A 21,597-nucleotide genomic window follows, 5' to 3' on the forward strand; every position below is an offset into this window, starting at 1 on the left:
GTCCCCCTTTTGCTGCTAAACAGCCCTGGCCCGTCGAGGCATGGACTCCTGTAGACCCCTGAAGGTGTGCTGTGGTATCTGGCACCAAGATGTTAGTAGTCTTGTAAGCTGCGAGGTGGGGCCTCCATGGATAGGACTATTTTGTTCAGCACATCCCACAAATGCTCGATTAGATTGAGATCTGGGGAATTTGGAAGCCAAGTCAACACCTAAAACTCGTTGTTGTGGTTCTCAAACCATTCCTGAACCATTTTTGCTTTGTGGCAGGGCGCATTATCCTGCTGCAAGAGGCCACAGCCACCAGCTAGCGTCTCCATGGAAGGGTGTATATGGTCTGCAACAATGCTCAGGTAGGTGGTATGGGTCAAAGTAACATCCACATAGATGGCAGGACCCAAGGTTTCCCAGTAGTACATTGCCCAAAGCATCACACTGGATCCGCCGGCTTGCCTTCTTCCCATAGTGCATCCTGGTGTTCCCTATGTAAGCAATGCACACACACCCGGCCATCCACTTGATGTAAAAGAAAACGCAATTCATCAGAGCAGGCCACCTCCTTCCATTTCTCCGTGGTGCAGTTCTGATGCTCACGTGCACACTGTTGGCGCTTTCGGCCAGCTTGGACACCATGACTGGACTGCGGCTATGCAGCCTCACACGCAACAAACTGTGATGCACTGTGTATTCTGACACATTTCCATCAGAACCAGCATTAACTTCTTGAGCAATTTGAGCTACAGTAGCTCGTCTGCTGGACCGGACCACACAGGCCAGCCTTCGCTCCCCGCGTGCCTCAGTAAGTCTTGGCTGCCAATGACCCTTTTGCCGGTTCACCACTGTTCCTTCCTTGGACCACTTTTAATAGATACTGAACACTGCAGACCGGGAACACCCAACAAGAGCTGCAGTTTTGGAGATGCTCTGACCCAGTCATCTAGCCCTCACAATTTGGCCCTTGTCAAATCCTTTCACTTCCCCATTTTTCCTGCTTCTAACACATTAACTTTGAGGAAAAACATTCACTTGCTGCCTAATATATCCCACCCACTAGTAGGTGTTGTAATGAGAAGATATAATAAGTGTTATTCAGTGTTACGGTGTTACATAATGTCATGTCTAATCAGTGTATCATTTATTCTAAAGAATAAAGCACAAATGCATTTTCCGACAAAACCTTTCACAAAATAAAGTTTCAAATAATAAAACAAAAGATTCAAGATTGTTTAAAAGTGTGGCATTTTCTAGTCAAATAATGTGGATCATGTTGATTAATGTGATTCTCTACACCTGTGGTTCCTCTGCTAGGACACCTGTGTGAACTTGAGGAGAACTGACTTCATACATCCACTTAAAATCATCAAAACACCAGATGATTTAAAAAAATAAGCTCCAAAACGATGATGACTAAATGATAGTGACTTAATACTTTTTGGAATCACTTTAACAGATGAACCATTCTGAAGTAGCAGCAATAACATTTATTAAACAGTTTACATGACTCCAGTTCATCTAATAACAGTTTTGAAGTAAAAAGCTGTGTGTTTGTATAATCAAATGCATTATTAAGAATTGTAAACTTTTATTATGGCTAGAGGACTCAATTTTTAGTTGGAAACAATGGTTTGAAGTTGAAAACATCTTGATGGATTATTTATGACAAACATACAACTTTTTACTTCACAAGATGATAACTGATGGACTGGAGTCATGTTGTGATGTTTTTTGTGATTCTCATTTTGACGGCACCCATTCACTGCAGAGGATCCAATGGTGAGCAAGTAATGTAATACTAAATTTCTCCAAATCTCCTCCGATGAAGAACAAACTCATCTACATCTTGGATGGCCTGAGATTAAATTTGCAGCAAATTTTCATTTTGAGGTGATTTTCAAATTTTCCTTTGAAGGGCTTCGCAATATTAGGGGAAGAAAGAGTTGGAGTAAAACACTTACAAACTTCCTGTTTGTGACCAGGATTGTACTGTCGTTGGTCTCCATGTTAAAGCGGACCACATCACCTTCACGGGTACGATAGAGGAGCTCATTACCTAAAAAGAGAGAGGATCAGATAATGAGAGTTAGTAGGATAAAAAGTGAAGGAGAAATTAGTCAGTGGCTACGTTTACATGCAACCAAATAATCCGTTTGTAATCGGATTGACAGTTCGATCCGATTGAGCTCGATCGGAGTGAAATTACGATCAAATTGAAGGGTGTGGTTTATTCTTCTTCAGAAATAACGTAATAACGTATGGCGCATGGAACGAGAGGCTCTTCCTTTTGAATAAAGTGTTGTATAAATGCGTGTCCTTTCATTTTAAAACTCTCCTTTCACTCGGCAACTGTGAAGTGGAGCAGGACAACCTTGTTTTGGATACTCATCCACAGGCAACCGGTTTCGGGCACGGGGAGGGACTTTTTTATTTCGTGATAAATAGGAGCAGCACGGCACAGCGGTTTATATGTAAGCCTATATTTATATGTAAATGGTTAAAAATTAATTCTGCTGTTAAAAAACAAATAAAGAAACCATGTAGGAGAGTGGTTATTATGTGCAAACACTGCAATCACAGTGAGAAACTATATATTTGTGCAGTGTGCGCATGTTAAAAAAAAAAAATAAATTCTGATTTGAAGCTTGTGACATATAAACGTGCTCATCAACCCGATCACTTTATTTAGCGTTAATGTAAACACTACAGTCAGATGCATGTAAACGTAGCCAGTAGCCAGTGACTGTCTCTCACTCGTGCTCTCTGTCAATAATCTAGTCATGAATATGTCCCTCAACGCTCTCTAGCTGTACTGGGGGGCTGACAGTTGAAAAGGAATGACAAAACTTTTAATTTTTGGTTTTCCACATGTGACGATGACTTTGGCAAGACATCAGCAAAAAGCTCTTTGAGAGGTCTGGAATGTAGCACAGAGCCCTCGGTGAGAAAAACGAGAAAACAGCCCCATCGCCGCTTTTAATTGCGGATTAGGGGAGTGGTATGCAAAGGCTTTTTTCATCATTTGCATAACTAATCAGTGATAAGAGGTGACAAAATTATCATCACAATCACATTGGGTGTTTCTCAAACGGAAGGCTGCATCCCCCAAAGTCTTCATATCTCGGCTGCCACGTCATCAAATGTCGCTGAAGGCCGTCTCAGTCGGAAGGATCCTTGGAAGGCAGCCTTCGTGTCACCTCCTTTATTCAGTTGAATTTGAAGAATGCATGGGATGGATCCTTCGCGACCTTCAATCACCCATAATCCTTTGTACCCATTCCATTTCATGAAAATAAACTGACAAAGAATGATTCAGTACTGTGCTTGTCTGAATTTATTATGAAATGTAAGACAAAAATAATGTTTTTGGACATGAAAGCATAGATGTTATTTATTGTTTTAATGTAAATTACTCACTAAATGCTAAAGTGCCAATGATGTAAGCCACTAGGAGACTAGACGGCTGTGATTAATTTTATTGCATTAATAGAAAGCTAAATAATATAATGATTTGTAATAAAAAAGTATTCTTCCAAAACTAAGTTTTATTAGAATTTTCATGCTGTGGCGGTGAGGGCAGGAACATACATGACGTAGCCATGCGCACTTACTAGACTGTCTCATTCCAGCGTTTAATGCCGAGAAGGACTCTAGCCTACAAGCCCCTGAAGGACTGAGCTAGGAAGGATGCAGCCTTCCGTTAGAGAAGCACCCATTAAAGCTAAAGTGGGAGGCACTGAAAGCACTGCAGTTCTAATGGGTCAGATGACTGTGGTCAAATGGAATGCAATTAATATTGTTTTATTTTTTATTTTTTGCTGTAGATACCAAAAATGGAATTAGTATGAAATAAATAATCTGAGATGGACATAAAACACAAGTTGCTTAATGTGCTGCATGCTGAATAATAATGGAATAATGCAGTTTTTTTTTTTCTTTAATGGTTGTTGTAATGCTCCGAATGTTAAATTTGCTTATTTTATGGTGATTGTTGGGACAAAGGTGCCCTTCGCTCTGGTATTTCCATGCCTGAAATTGACTGGCAAGCTGATAAGATGCCAGAACAATCATTTGTCGACTTGACAAATTCCTCCTTTCTCGCTCTTCCTCTGACCTGATGTTGGTCCGTACGTTTCAGATCAGAACCTCATCAAGCGTTGTCTTCTCCACTGCTCTCATTCATCTCTCACACTCTATCCATCACACATTCAGACAGGTGTGCTCTAAACACACTTCTCCACACATCATTCATTCTTTGGGACTCCTCTAAGCTCACCCTAGACTTCAAACTGTCCTTCATTTGAACCGCCACTCAGTCCCTTTCGCTAGCTCCTCTTTTGTCATTTGATTGTGCTCCTCATGTGATATTCTCATGTGCGGAAGCGGATATCATCCTCTTTTGGAAGGCCAAAAATGTAGTTTCGCTTTCACAATGAAACACACAGCATTTCCACAACACGGCAGCACAGCAACAACAATACTACAGCGAGAATAAAAGTTATGACTTCTTTCTTTGCTTGAACATTTGGGCGGTGTTATGCAAATCTTCCCACATCATGACGTAGACATGTGGGGGCTTGTTAGAATGAGCCGTTTTAGGTAGGCGTAGTTGACTCTTAACTTTTAATAAGAATATCTCTTTGGATTTGAGACTTTAGTCTTTCAACTTTACAGATCTCATTTATTCACCGAGTTTGTAACACTCCAAAGAGAAATGAAAAATTTACTTTAATCATCATTTGTTACTGTGGATTCTGTATTGTTTGGTCATTGATTATCAAAAAAATGGATGGACAAAATGGATGGACAGATGGATTTAAGTTTAAAGGATAATGGCATTACAGTATACAGTATTTTAGTTTATAAATGCTTTTCAGTACATTCAGCAGGACATTTTAACCATATTTTAATATAGGTAATTATGAAATTACATATAAAGATGTACCTACTGTCGCACTTAAGTGGGTCACAACAGCAATTTAAAATTTAACTAATTCCTTTTAATTTACATTAATCTATCATACACTTTCATTTAATTATGCAATTAACATGCAATTAAGTATTCAAAAACATTCACTTTCCTGAATGTATATTCTTTTATATAGTACATTCTTTTAAAATATTATTTTTCTTTTTACAAGTATGATAGTGAACTTCTTTTCCAAAAGTGTATATGCTTGAAAATAGCTTTTTCAGAAAAAAACTGAATTTGAAAAAGTCATAATTACAAAAAAGTATTAATAAATCTTAATTACATTGAGTGTATTTATATGCATATTCACTGCATATGTATTTATATTTATATGCAATGTTAAAAAAAAGTTACAAGTTCATTTTTACATTTTAAAAGTTTGTTTGATTACAGCAAGACTAAAACATTCTCTCTTTTTTAAAAAACCTGAAATTGTAGCAGTCCGATTTTTGCTAAATGTGTGCTTAATCCTTCAATTATGCATTGTGTCAAGACTGTAGCCTCGACAACCCAAATAACCATTGTAGCTCATGAACCACACAAAAAGAACTGCACAAGAGACTTGATTAATGATTCAATACGGTAAGCATGAAAAAAAAGAAAGAAAAAAACAAAACAAATATTACATGAAGTGGTGAATTGCTGCTAGAATTTATCCACACACACACACACAATATTAACAGAATTTAAAACACTAGGCATCAGACATATACTTGCCTGAAAAACTGGGCATCATACTAAACAACTGAAGATCACACACAGATATTCATGTTGTTCCAAACACAACAAACTCACACAGAAACACCTGCCTCATTGCCAGAAGATGAATGATAGATGAAAACAAAAATGTATGTATAGGAGCCTGCAGTAATTGGTTGTGTTCTGAGTCGTGGAAAAAAAAGTCTTAGTGGGTCTTGGGTGGGAAGACATGGTTAGTGCGCCCTGTACTGACAGCAACATGGTATATGTTCTAAATTTGCCTCAACATATCAAACATGCTTGATATCCTTAGGATGGATGGTATCATATCTATCAGCAGGTAGAACAAACTGGGAAAAAAAAATAAAAAAAATAATTGCAATTATTATTACTAATATTATTATTTTATTAAATTAGAAAAAAAAACAGTAAAGAAATATCATCATAATACTACTGAACTATAATGTGTTTAATAATTAAATTATTATTATTATTAAATTCATATAACTTATTTTATCTATTTTATATTTTGTTTATATAACAAGTTGCCAACCGAGTGGCAGTTAACACTGTTTCTACTTGCCAATGCTCATTTTTACTATCATTTGGTGCTTGGTGAGTGTTAATTTTAAACCCTGGCTGCAACAGTCGACTTCTTTTACATATAGGCAAGGCAAGTTTATTTATATAGCACATTTCATACACAGTGGTAATTCAAAGTGTTTTACATAAAAGGAAGTAAAATAATCATAAAAAAAAATTATCACAAAAATAAAACAGGAACTTAAAAAAACTTTTAAAATGATTTCAAAACTGATTTAAAATGAATTTAAAACAGTTAAAGATTAGATAATTATTATATATAAAATATAGTGCAATCAGTTTGGACGTAGCACAGTGCTTATTCAATAAATGCACAGCTAAACAGATGAGTTTTAAGTCTAGATTTAAATGTGGCTAATGTTTTAGCACATCTGATCTCTTCTGGAAGCTGGTTCCAGCTGCGGGCGGCATAATAGCTAAAAGTGGACTCCCCTTGTTTTGTGTAAACCCTTAGTATTACTAACTGACTCGATCCTAATGATCTTAGTTGTCTGTTAGGTTTATATTCAGTGAGCATATCTGCAATCTATTTAGGTCCTAGGCCATTGAGTGATTTATAAACGAGTAAAAGTACTTTAAAATCAATCCTAAATATAACTGGAAGCCAGTGTAAGGACCTGAGGACTGGTGTGATATGCTCAGATTTTCTGGTTCTAGTCAGAATCCTGGCAGCAGCATTCTTGATTAGCTGCAGCTGTCTAATAGTCTTCTTGGGAAGGCCGGTGAGGAGACCATTACAATAGTCCACCCTGCTGGAGATAAAGGCATGAACAAGTTTCTTCAAGTCTTGATTGGAAACAAACATTTCATTCTTGCAATGTTCTTCCAAATGCAATGACTTCAGTTTTCTCCTTGTTTAACTGAAGAAATTTCTTGTACATCCAACTGTTAATTTCATCAATGCATTGGCAGAGGGAGTCAATGGGGCTGTAGTCATTTGGAGATCGGCAATTTGGTTCTTTCTCGGTGCAAGAATTGAGGTTGTCAGTCTCTCAACAGTGGCAAAAAGATTGTGAGTTTTGTTTAAGTTACAGTTTAAATTAATGTAAGGTTTGAGAAGAAGGTCTGTCTAGCTGTGGCTAGTTCCACACTGAAAGCATGAAGGCTGTCTTTATAGATGCTATAGTGAATTTCAAGTTTTGTCTTCTGCCACATCCGCTCAGCTTTTCCGCATTGTCTTTTTATACTCTGTACTGCTGTTGATTTTCTCCAAGGTGATTTTTGTCTGCCAGTCTTACTGACTTTCACAGGAGCAATATCATCAATAACATTCTTACCTTTTGAGTTAAAGGAATCAAGGAGAAGATCAACAGAGTCTGCAGAAATGCTTAGTGTTAAAGAAATAGCCTTCATAAATAGCACACTAGTGTTTTTGTTAATGCATCTCTTTCTGACAGAGACATACTGTATCTAGATTCAGTGGCAGCAGAGATCAATATATCAAAGAAAATACAGAAGTGATCAGATCAAATGCTACATCCTTAACAACAATGGATGAAATGTTTAGACCTCTAACGATAAGTAAATCTAGAGTTTGTCCACAATTGTGTGTGGGTCCATGCACATGCTGAATCAGGTCAAAAGTGTTTAAAACAGTTATGATTTATTTTGTAGTTTTGATTTCTGCATTATCTATGTGAATATTAAAATCCCCTGCAATAGCAAAACAGCCAAACTCAGAAGAAATCATTGATAACAGTTCTGTGAACTCTTCAACAAAGGCTGGAGAGTATTTTGGGGGCCTGTAAATAATGACAATCAGAATGTGTGGAGAACCTTTCAGCACAATACCTATATATTCAAAAGACAAGTACTGACCAAATGACACTTGCTTGCATTGATAGACATCTTTAAATAGAGCAGCTTATACAAGGTTTTAGTAATGCTATGAGTGTTTTCATCATTATTATTATTATTATTATTATGATAATTATCATAGAAACATTGAGCAGTAATAAGATGATGTTGATGGGAGGATATTTTGTATAAGGACGGTAATGGTTTAATGAAGATCATAACCCTACATATATATATACTTAAAATATATAAATATAACTAAATCAAATCTGCACCCAACATATACCACACATGTTTTTAATGCATTGCATGCTGATTTTAATGCACCACACCCTTCTTTTAATGCACCACCTTAGCTTAGGCATTCATACATATACATATAATAATTTTACAGTGAATGTGAGAAAAAAAAAAAAAAAAAGCAAAGGAATTGATAGATAATAGAGTCTCCCACTATCAGAGTCCTGGACTCGGCTGCACTCTAAACTAAATGCCACTGTCTGTAGCACCTGTTAGTAGCAATGTTAGCTACTGGCTGATGCAATCCATGTTCAATCACATTTGAGGATTCCTCACCGACATCCATTAATGCTTCAAATCTGTTCTCAAGATGTATAGGGGGTGGTAGAATACCAGTGTTTGCAAGCCTTGTCATAGCCGTATCTGGAGTAGAGGATGCTACGGCAGCAATACAAGATACTCGTGACAATCTGATGTCTCGAGTGCCCTTTGGGTCTTGCTCCCTGTGTGTGCCATCGATTAGTCTGTCGATCAGTTTTGGCTTGTTCCTCTACACTTGGTATAAACTGTTGAGATTCACTAGATTCACAGGACTTACCGGCTGTATGCTGTGGGGTCCGTGATGATGGACTACTGTGTGTTCCGCCTGTTTTGGAAGTCCAGCAGGTAACTTTGTTTCAAGTAGGGCTGCACAATAAATCACATGCATTTATCATGCTTATCTAGTTATTAAAGCCAGTTCTGTGATTAGTAGTAAATCTTACGCATGTGCTTTCAAATGGAGTGGCATTTAATACACAGAGCCGTAGTTCACTGACAAGCTACGCAATTTCACGTTTATTATCAGCGATGCATCGCATGCGATAATGAAAGCTGTTTACGTAGCTTGTAAGTTATCTGACAGTTTGTCAGTAAACTGGCTTTACTAACGAGATGCGCATGATAAACACATGATTTATCGTGCAGCCCTAGTTTCAAGAACAGCAATCCTTTGTAGAAGTCTGTGGCAGTTCATGCAGCAAGTAGATTCCACAAGAAGCATTTTCTTTCTTGTCTATTTGAATGTAGGCAGCTGTGTTTTCCTGTCTCCGGAATGTAAGCAGCTGGCAGTGGGAGGCAAAGAGTCTTCTTTTTCATATGTTATTCCAGTCCCAAAAAGTTTTAAGTTTAGTGCTTGTGCCAAAAATGTATTGTTTGAGCACTGTGCTGATCTGCTTAAGTTAAAGTACATAAATAGGGATCAAAGCACAGAGCAGTAAACTAGAGTGTCCGAACAGTAGCAAAGCCAGAAGCCAGAGATTAGGCTATACTATACTATAGCCTAATCTCACCTAAACTTTCAACAATATTATTTTGCTACCTTGCTAACACTGATATTTCCTTTGGGAAATACAAATCTAGTTGAAACTGATATTTCCTGTCTGTCATCTCAGATGAAACTTTTCCCGGATCTTTTTCTGATTTTGGCTTATAAATAAAAGGACACAAGCTAATCTGCCCTAAATTCTGGGTTAAAACAAAGTAACTTATTATAAGGCAGCATTATTTTGGTGCCTGCTGTTTGGAACAGCAGTCACAAGTGCATACCTTAACACATTGCCAGGTGGGCGGTTTTCATGTCATTTCATATGCTTCATATGCATTTCCTATGGTTTGATTTGTTATAAAGAACTTTCCCTTCACATTATTCCTGTCAGTAAATATTGTGATCTCTGAGTCTCCTGGCCCCAGCAAACCCAGCATCTCTCTGGTCCTCTCTAAGTGTTTGATGAAGGTGAGCAGCAGGAACTGGCACGCAGCACTTTCTGCAGTGGAGCCCGGGGTCACTCACTCAAACAGCACTTTCCTTCACTCTGCTTTTTTGTTCTTCAGGGCATAACACACTCACCTTGACTTTCTTTCTATCTTTCTTTTCCCCTATTGTTCTCTCTTACGCACTCCTAAGCATGAATCCTTTCATCCCTCTTTACCCTGGTCTTTCTTTATCAGTCCTTTCTGTCTCAATTTGTTCTAGGACAAGCTTCTGCCTCTGATCTGACTCTTCCACATATCTCCATCTGACAGCGGGTCTTTATTTCTGTCTCTCTGCCTGATGCATGTTAGTCATGTACACGCTATAAAGTTTTAGGAGTGACAACCACATGTATTTGTGGATATGAATCCCCCAACTAATCATTCTGTAAGTATAAAATAAAGAAGTCCCTTTTATGGCTACCAACATCTGTAAGCCCACATACATTTCATATAAACACCTGAATTTTGATTAATAAAATAATTAACAAATTGGATAACCTTGTGAAAAGAAGTGTGCTTAATTGTACTGAATGCAGATTGAATTTTGATTAATAAAATAATTAACAAATTGGATTAAATTTTTATTAGAAGTTTGCTTTGTTGTATTTTTTTGTGTAATTGAAGTGTATACTTTCATAACTGTTTAATACACTTATGTACACTTGCAAATGAATGTGCAAATGAACAGTTTTAGTTTAAAGGGGTCATATGATGCGATTTCAATTTTTCCTTTCTCTTTGGAGTGTTGCAAGCTCTTGGTGCATAAAGAAGATCTGTAAAGATACAAAGACTAAAATCTCAAATCCAAAGAGATATTCTTTATAAAAGTTAAGAGTCAACCACTCCTACCTAAAACGGCTCATTCTAACATGTCCCCACCTGTCTACGTCACGATGTGGGAAAATTTGCATAACGCCCCCCGAAGGTCCAAAGGAAGAAGGCTTAACTTTTATTTTCACTGTTGCCGCTGGCACCATGTTGTGGAGACGCTGTGTGTTTCATTGTGAAAGCAAAGCTACTTTGTTTGGTCTTCCAATAGAGGACACAACTAGAAATCAGTGGTTAAGTTGTATTTACAACACTGTTCCAGAACAGTTCAACCCAAATATTCAGATGTGTGCAGTGGATTTTGCATGGGACAAGGACTGTTATCTGTTCGAGTAGCCTACAATGCCGGTGTCTGTTTCTATAAAGTGGGATAATTCGACTTACATTTTGTAACTACATTTACATGTTTAAAGAATTTGCCACTGTTGATTGAAATGCAAGTTTTGAGCAGTGTACAGTAAAGTTAGCGCTTGTTGTTTGTTGTTTCTCCGACCACAAATGCAGACATGCTTTTATGTTTAGACAGCGTGATACGCAAGGCAACGCAGCACATAAAAAGACAGTATAAGTCATTATAATCAGTAATTATGTCCCCACTGGATGCAACAAACGCCTCGTTTGTAATGGGTTTTTGTTGGTTTTGTCTCACTGAGCCGGGACACAAGGCAGTGTTAATGGGGCGCAACATTTCCGTCACACACTTAAGGTTTTCTGCCAATCACAACACAAATAACTGGCCAATCAGCGTACACCTCGCTTTTCAGAATGATGAGCTTTGTATAAATCAACGCGTTTCAGAAAGGCTGGGCATAGAGGAAAAACAATAATGTACAATTGTGGAAAATAATGTTTTTTGGACCTTAAACCACATAAACACAATGCATTTCACCAAATACACAAAATAATGTTATTTTTAGCAACGTCATATGATCCCTTTAATTTTCAAAATTAATTAAGTTTTAAATATATATATTTTTTTATATAATCTTTTGCCATGCTTTATAGAAGTACACTTATTTTGATGTGTTGAATGACATGCAATACTAAGGTATATGTAATGTAGTTTTAATGTACTTTTTGTACGTCAATTTTAACTGTTATTTAATATTGCATTTAAATTTTATATTTTTAATGTACTAAATTGCATCTTCAAATTGCATACAAATTGCAGCTTCATCATTACAAACGTGTAATTACAAATATATTAAATATAGTTTTAATAGAAATGAAATTAAAAATAAATGCTTGTAATTTGACAGTACACTAAACATATTTCCAAAACAATAATAGTAATGATTAAATTGCAAATAACATCCTATTTAAATTAAGTGAGTCACCAATAATTTCTCTTTTGTTTTCTGTTTTATATTTTCTGTTGTTATCTGTTTTATAATTCAAATAAAAAAGGCTGGCCTGTTTGGTTCACTGGACTTGTTTGAGTTTGGCTTTGTACAAATGTGGAATTCAGGAAATTTGTTTGCCACTTTTTTTGATGTATTCAGATGTAAATTTGATTGTAGAATGTGACTGTCACTTTGTTTACAAAGCTCAGAAAAGAACTGTATGTAGCTGCAGTGCACAAGGTCGTTCAGATGTCACTGCACAGAGACCCTAGTGAGATTCTACAGAGATGGTGAAGCATGGTCACCTTTCAGCTTGTGATTGCTGATTTTCTTCGTTGCATATGAATGATTATAACCTCTGAGTACATATGTACATACAGGTCACAATAATAAATCAGAAAACAAAAAATAAAATGGTAGTGAACAAATCCCAGTCCATGCACACATTTTTTATTTTTTATTTTTTTTCACCAGAATATTATGGTATAATATCAATTCTTATTTATTTATTGTAAATATATAAGAAAACTTTTTTTGGTCTGGCATGACTGTTTCTGGACCATCTATGAGTTATGCTCCAAAATATCTGCAAACCATTCTCTGACCCTTGAAATGAACAAAGTTGGACCCATTCTCGACATTCACTGACAGCACCTTTGAGAAAAAAATGACTGCTTGTCAAAGTTTGTGCTGACTTTGCAGAACCCAGCATTTTTCCTGAAAACCCCTCAGTTGGAGATTTCTTACACAAATAAATTCTGACATATAGAATGCATGTGAGTGTCAGCACATACTTGGTACTCTTATCAATGGTTCTGTTCAAAAAACGCTTCACGCTGAGCAGGGAATGCAGTCTGATGATTATGTAACAAGCGCATCTTTTCCTTTCAACTCCAGCTCCTGCTTAATTGCTCCTGATTAAATTGATTTCTTCTTCTTGTACAGGTAATTTGCTGCAAGAGGTGTATGCTAGGGCTGGAGAAAAAGAGTGAGCTGTAAAAGAATGGAAATGTGCTGTGCTGTAAATCCACCTTAAACCTCAGCTGCCCTCCGGCTCAGGACACATATAAAAGGAAATGCAACTATAAATTATTCAAAATGCTTTCAATGTAAAGGTGATCCATCGATCCTGGTGTCACATCACGCAGAACTGAGATTGATGTCATTCAATTGACTTAACTTCAGCCTATAGCATTGCCATTCTTTTCTGAACATTTACCATGTAAAAAATATGGTAGTCTTGTACAATGTAAATACCATGTACTATTTTTTCGTTTGGTTGCATTAGTACAATAGTATGACTTCTGTATACTTAATAGTTTCTTGTCATTTTTATTTGTTATCTTATCTCATAATGTGCTTTAAACACATCATTTTGGGTCCCGTCCAGATGCCGTGCTTCACTGGTCTGGTTCCTTATTATCATCAGCATCATGAGTGCTCTTTGCATAGGGAAAATGATGGACAGCAGACATTCATTTACTACAGTTGGAAGCAGACATAAAGTCTTACATTTAATTTAATTATTACACTTAATTTAGTATTTAGTTAATCTTGTTATTGCCTACTGAAATGAGTAAATATTACAAAAAATACAGACCTGAGTTTGTTCAGTTATTTCCTTAAATTAAATTAAAAATAACTTTCAATTATTATTATTATTATTATTAGTAGTAGTAGTAGTAGTGGTAGTATTTTTTTTTTATTGCTGTCTGAGGTTTTCTTTGAAATTCAATTTAGACAACATTTGGCTTTTTAAATTTTATTTATCAAATGTTCAAGTAAAATAACCATCAATGAAGATACCCCATGCATAACTGAAACAGTGTAAAACACATCCTCAGCCCCTCGAATTGGACCAATTTCACTTCACATATCCTGATCTGAGACGTGTATCCTTGGGGAAGGCTTGCCACATTCCCCTTCCTTCTCCAAAGCAGATGTAATATAAAAGAACCACCAATGCCTCCTGCCTGCCTTGAATGGCTGTTTTCTCTGTGATTTATAGTTATCAGCAATGCTGATCAAGATCGACCGTGTGGCTCATTTTTCACCACCTGCTGTCAGAACCCAGAGCGCGATCCTGCTAGCCACAGGAAAGCCTGCCCCGAGCAGCCACATTAAAGAACATGATGCTTTATTATACAAAGCCATGGCTGTCCATCATAAAGCTGAAAACAAGCATAAACATTGGTCAGATACTCTTGATCATCCACACAGACACTACACTTGCAAAGCTGGTGTTTGAGTAAACTGAGTAAATTGGGCTATCTATCTATCTATCTATCTATCTATCTATCTATCTATCTATCTATCTATCTATCTATAAAAAACTTTTTATGCAGTGTATGGTGGGTAATAATAATAATAATAAACTTGGAACTGTTTGCGAATGTTTTTGAATCAAACTGATGTGCATAAGTGATGGTCATACAATGATTGAATTATAATAAAAGCATATTATGCTGCAGTTTTGTGGTTGCAGGACAACTGGCAAGTATTTTTATATCCTCATTAAAGCCAATTTTTTACAATTGTGTTAATTGTGGACCCTGCGTACTGTACCAAAGAGAAATATTGTTCAGATATCTTACTGAAAACACTGAATATGATTACACAGATCAACTCTCTGATAATCGGTTTCAAGTCTCTCTCACACACACACACACACACACACACACACACACACACACACACACACACACACAATCGGTTTCAAGTCTCTCTCACACACACACACACACACACACACACACACATTTCCCTTCAGTCTTCAAGGCACTCAACCGTGATTCACAGGATACATAAACCTCATGGGTATTTGATCAGGGCTTCTTTCTCAACCTCTGTGCACCGATAAAATTAACAACCCCTATAATTCTATCCAGGCAATACAGTGTGAAACTCCATGTTTTACAAGTCAATCACTCTGGAGTTTTGTAAAGCTGTACAAATATTAGGCAGGTGCCTACTGAATTGATATTGACGCATAGAAGCATAAAAAAACAACGTCATATGACCCCTTTAATATCCCAATTTATCAATCAACTGCATGTGATATGGCTGAAACAGAAGGTGCGAGAACTAATCTAACTAAGAGCTGATTGAGAGCAGAGGTCAACTCCCACAGACAACACTTAAAGAGAACAAGATATTTATTATGAAAATACATGCTGGCAGCTGCATCACACACTATAAATGAATATAACCCTACATCTCTTTGCTGTGTTTTTCTGTTTATCTTTCACCCTACCTACATGAGGAACATCTGTTGATGTGATGCCAGTGTTCATTTTCACAGTCTTTTGTTTTAGACTTATTTGTTTTGCTTTTTGACATTATTATCCAAAGTGGCTTACATTGCAAGTTGTACATTTGATCAGTTCATTCATTGCCTGGGACCTTCATTCCCTTGGCCTTAGCGTTGCTAACGTCATGCTTCACTGTTTGTGCTATAGACATGCATCGTATGGTGAAAGTAGGGATGTGCCCGAATAGCAAATCCATATTCAGAAAGGCACATGAAACGAATAATGCGTTCTACGGAGCCACTAAAGAGACATGGTTAGCCACTTGCTAGCAGTTGCCTTTTACATAACAGTACTTAAAATTTCACTTACACATAAGCAGAAAAAGGTAAGGTGAGATGACTGATAGGACGATGGCGAATGATTTGCACATCCTGACCACTGACAAACATCTAATCTTGTGAAATGTGTTGTAAGTACTGCCGCTCCGTAGTAGAGTAGGCTACGTGTGAACGCATAAGTGATCTCAATGTCCTGCATATTAATAACGGCTCCCTGATGCCCGCAGTTTATATAAAGGATAATTACCCAACTATATAATTGTGAGAGAAAGCATTGAAATATATTTTCTCATATATCTCGTATTTATTCCCTTTAGGGGTGCCGTAGTACATGTCATACCTTTCTGAATATCAGATTCGGGCACATCCGTACTGTAGGTGAAAGCATAAGAAAGCAATGTATTGTGTTATGTTTTAGGGTTAAAGAAAACATCAGTAAACTTAACGGATAATGCCCTGTTTTTAAATAAAGTTGCTAACAAAGCTCTTCGATTTATGGGTGTTCATTCATTGTCATGCAGCTGAAACAGGTCAGTCTCCAACATTATTGACTGTAAATTGATCAATCTATTTTTTTTCACACAACAAGCCTTTAGACTTAATAATTCAAACAGATATTGATGTTAGCATGTTGATAAACTAATAACCTGACTCTGAAAAGCACAACCCATCTATAGCACACACATACACAGAACAAAATTCAAAATGCAACACTTTTGTTTTTGCCCCCATTTTTCATGAGCTGAACTCAAAGATCTAAGACTTTTTTTTTTAGACTTTTTTTTTTTTATAGATTATTTTATAGGCCCTTTGTGTACATAGAAAAAGTCTTAGATCTTTGAGTTCAGCTCATGAAAAAATGGGGGCAAAAACAAGTGTTGCATTTAGAAAAGTGCGTTTATAATTTTGTTCAGTGTATATTGTGTAACTTGACCCATTTTTTGAATGCTAAATAAAATAATCAACACTACTCAGAATTATTAATTGGATTTGATTTTTTTTTCAATGAGCCTACTTATTTTGATTCTTGGACTAATTAGTGAAGAATATGTGCGATCCCATCTTTTGCAACAGTTTTTACGGCAGTAGTGTGCCTTAAAACACGGTCAAAGTAGGCAGCTCACTAGCTTTTGGAACAGCTTATGTATGCCTTCTCTTATCGCCAGATAAAATTCATCACTCTGTAGTCTTTGTTGGGTTTAGTCATGTTGATAAATATGCTAGGAATTGAGGATTAGAAAACAACTATAATGCAAATGATTTAACCTTCAGCAAAATTAGAATTCTGTACATATCCCTCAGCACAGGGCGGTTTTCTTGCTAAACGAACTCTGATGGCAGTGAGAGTTTTGACACTGGGGGTGCTGGTCTGCTTGATCCTGCTGCTAACTTCGACAAATTATCATATGAGGCAAGTCAATGACTTCCATCAAGGTTAAAAGACATTTATACTCTTGTTTGCTTAACAGCATTCAGCAAATCTGTGTGTGTACACACTCAGCGTATAAAAGGCTTCACGTGGCTACTTAGGCTAAGGACACAGGGGTGGGCCATTAAAATGGAACCAGATGGTTTAGGCCACAGCAGGCATTAGCTCAGTTTAATTTCTCGTTGCGAGTGTTGAGTAATGCCGATGATGTATCTGTTTGATTTAGACTCCTAGCTAGAGAGGCAGATCAATGGACTCCGCTAATTATGCAATTATATAGCTGCATTAGTACAATCATAATGGGGGCAGGCAGACAGAATTACAGCCAAAGGGAGACAGAGGACAGAACATTGGGATAAAGAACACTGAATGACTGGTTTGGCAAAAAAACGATTCATGATGGCAAAGATGATTCAAGACAGATCTTAAAGGGTTTGTTCATGCAAAAATGAAAATTTTGTCATTATTTACTCACCATTGTGTCACTCCAAACCAATAAGACTTCAAAATACAAATTCAAAACAGAATACATTTTTGTCCATCCATTGAAAGTATAGGTAATTCAAATTGTCATGCTTCAAAATACTCATAAAGACATTGTTAAAGTAATCCATATGAATCGAGTGGTTTAATCCAAGTCTTCTTCAGAGAAACGATCACTGAATTTAATTTAGGTTTTTATTCACATTTTTTATTTACATTATTCATTAAAAACATTGATCAAAACACACATAGAGCACATCAAATATGATCAATGGAAGCTCAAATGTGCTTGCTTGACACACTGGAACCAATGAGGTTTGTTCCTTTGAGTTTCCTTTGATTACATAATTATTTAATGGATGGACAAAAAATGGTAAGAGAATATTAAACATAACTTAATTTGCATTCTGAAGATGGGTTTGCATAAGAGTGAGTAATTGATAGAATTTAAATTTTTGGGTGAACTAACCCTTTCAGAGTGAAGTCAAAAGCTTTTATTTCCTGAACTGAATGTGATCCTATTTTTTTCACAATAGCCCATGTTTCCTTGAAGGCAATGAAGAAATCCAAGTGTTATATTTGTTTTCATTTGTCTGAGTTTTACTACCAGAGCACTTCTGAAAACACTAGATTTCTGTGATGGAAGCAAGTGGTCGATGGTCGGAGAAGCCTGAGGGACAGAAAGGCTTTGCCTGTGTAAATAAATTACCTGTATCATTGATTCATTTATAGATTAATTCAGTATGAGCTGCATCAGCTGTGACGTTCTGAATTTGATTGATGAGTTGTGGAAAGTTGTTTGTAGAAAAAAATAAAGAGGGAAAACATATTCTGCACCAAATCGGTATTAGAAAATTCAATTTCTGGCCTGTCCTTGGAAATCAAGTAATAGCTAATGTTCCAGATAGGAACTATGGGCCCTGTTTTCTGTGAATCTGCCCAACTAAGTGCTTCTGACATTTTAACGAAGATCAAATAATCAGCCAGATGATGATCAGATAATGATGGCCAGAGCAGTTCTCTTTCCTTTCTCTAATTGACTGTGGCAAGGCCAAAGTCTTTACATACATTTATGATTTCACTGCAGGTGAGTCACGGGGGAGCCGCGTGACAAACAGTGTCATACCCCACATTTCCTATTGTTTAAAAATGGTCAGGTTCCTCTTCATAAAGCTTTTAATCCAATGGCATATTTGACCCAAAAAAATAAAATAATAACAAACATAAAATAAAAAACAAAAAAGCTAGACATCATGCTGAGATCCAAAGAAATTCAGAAACAAATTAGAAAGAAAGTAATTGAGATCTATCAGTCTGGAAAAGGTTATAAAGCCATTTCTAAAGCTTTGGGACTCCATGGCAAAAACATGGAACAGTGGAGAACCTTCTCTGGAGTCACCGGCTGACCAAAATTACGCCAAAGAGCACAGCGATGACTCATCCAAGAGGACACAAAAGACCCCACAACAACATTCAAAGAACTGCAGGCCTCACTTGCCTCAGTTAACCCTCTGGAGTCGACTAACGCGGAAACACGTTTTGTGCCATATTCTCCTGATAAGACCGAAAAGAATCGTACAGATAAGAGCAATGCATCAATCGAATCTGTAAAGGGTCTACTTTTATTTGTATACACACATAATAACAACAAAACTTTGTGCATTTAGAAAATAAAGAAAACAAACAGAATGCGCTGTCTGCCGCTGGTTCTGCGTGATCTTCATTTAGAAACACATCATTAAAATGAACTGTAACTCAGTGAATACTCAACACAGAGACATGAGAGATATATCTAATGAAAGCTTGACATGTCTACTTTTAAATTTATCGAAAACAAATATTCTGTGATAAAGTAATCCATATGAAAACAATGCTATGTCCAGTCTTTCACGTCTCCCTTCATTATATCTAATGTGACCACGCCCATGCGCCGAGCATGCTATTGATATTACAATAGTCTATGTGAAGCTCGCGGCTGGTAAACGCCCACATGACAGCAAACAAAGCAGCGAGACTGTACTTCATGTTTTTTAAATACTGTTTGCTTCGCGCTGAGAGGAATAAGACATAATTCACACAATAAGACCGCTGAGAGGAATAAGATTTGGATTACCTCAGAAAGAAGAACGAAGCGGCTTGACCCAGAGATATCATAAACATGAGTAAGTCTTTTTTATTATTAATCTACTTGTATTAGTTTTCATATAACTTGTACACGTTTTACTAGTTAGACTTTTTCCAAAATATAATTCCTGACTAAATGTATAATCAAGTGAAACATTATGAAGTTTCATTTACATCATCTCAATGTTTTACGATGCAAGGATGTTTTTTTTTATATTCTAACGTATAACATAGACAGCAATAAGATATAAAAGTAATATGAGGTATGTGCCAGGTATGTGATGTTCATTTATACATTTCAACATGATACAATACCAGTCAAATTTTTTTAACAGTAAGATTTTTAATGTTTTTGTAAAGAATTCTCTTCTGCTGACCAAGCCTGCAAATATTTGATCCAAAATAAAGAAAGTAGCGTTTGCTAAAGAAGTAATATTGTGAATTATTTTTACTATTTTAAATAACTGCTTTCTATTTGAATAGATTTTAAAATTGAATTTATTCCTGTGATCGAAGCTAAATTTTCAGCATTATTACTCCAGTCTTACTCCAAGTGTAACAATATACACTATAACATTCAAAAGCTGGGAGTCAGTATATATAGAAATTAAAACTTTTATTTAGCACACAAGTGATGATAAATACAATAATCATGTTACAAATGATACTGTTCTTTCAATTAATCAAAAAATAATAATAATAATAATAAATGTTTTTTGAGTAGCAAATCAGAATATTAGAATGATTTCTGAAGGATCGTGTGACTGGAGTAATGATGGTAAAAATTCAGCTTTGAAAGTCAGCTTTGATTGCACTCACAAGTGAATCTCAAGTTATTTTGTGGGATAATTAAATATATTCTAAATAAACTACAAACATAAAAATATATAAATTTATTTTGTCCTCACATTCTTTATTGTAACTCTTCCCTCTCAGTCACACACCTGACTGAAAGGCTCGTTATGCAGCTCAATATGCAGGGCTTTGTCTTCTCAGGTCTGAATCACACAGATATTCATGATAGTTGACGCCTACTCGCATATGCCCTTTTGAAACAAAAAGTGTCTTAGAAAATTTAAATCAATTTATTGTTTTCTGTGAGTGAGTAAACAAGATGATTTTGAAGCAAATATTCTAGGCATGTTTGACAGTCTTGTGAACAAATGTTCTCTAGGTGTTTTATGACCTTATTTCGGTGATTTCAAAATTGTAGTTCCCTTTCAAGGGAACTTCGAACTGCGTCCTCTAGGGGTCGCTATGGGGAACACCTCGTCGTGACCCATGTCTGAAGCATACATTGAAAAAACACCAACGAGTTGGCCGGCGACAGCCTCTGACGTCACTACCGGCGCGACTATAAACAGGCACCAGGATAACACGTCATTCTCTTCTTCGTCTTCAAAACTGACTGTAAGAGCGTTCAGTAAGAGCGCTCTTTCTCTGTCTATCATGGCGAATACTAGCAAGCGTTTAGACAATGTGTGCATCCGTGTCGGCGTTATTTGACACCCGATGACACACACGATCTTTGCGTCATTTGTTTGGGTAAAGAGCACACACGCTCAGGACCCGCCGCTGCTGAGGCACGGAAGAGAATGAGCTTGTGAGAATTTCAGGTGGATCTGTCTGAATGGTTTAAAGAGGGACTTTCTCTTTCGCGCTCATAGTGGCAGCGGACGAGAGAGAGCCTCGGGAGGATGATGTT

At 36.7% G+C, this 21,597-nt stretch overlaps 1 protein-coding gene across 1 annotated transcript in view; it reads right to left on the reverse strand.

Annotated features, from left to right (window-relative positions):
* Positions 1 to 21,597, reverse strand: part of dpp6a (dipeptidyl-peptidase 6a) — a 177,181-nt gene that overhangs the window by 80,479 nt on the left and 75,105 nt on the right. Inside the window, exon 4 of the mRNA XM_042714127.1 lies at positions 1,953 to 2,047. Within this exon, the coding sequence (XP_042570061.1) occupies positions 1,953 to 2,047 (95 nt within the window). The remainder of the gene's footprint in view (positions 1 to 1,952; positions 2,048 to 21,597) is intronic.

The sequence above is a fragment of the Cyprinus carpio genome, chromosome A24, assembly GCF_018340385.1.
Source record: "Cyprinus carpio isolate SPL01 chromosome A24, ASM1834038v1, whole genome shotgun sequence".
Lineage (NCBI taxonomy): Eukaryota > Metazoa > Chordata > Actinopteri > Cypriniformes > Cyprinidae > Cyprinus > Cyprinus carpio.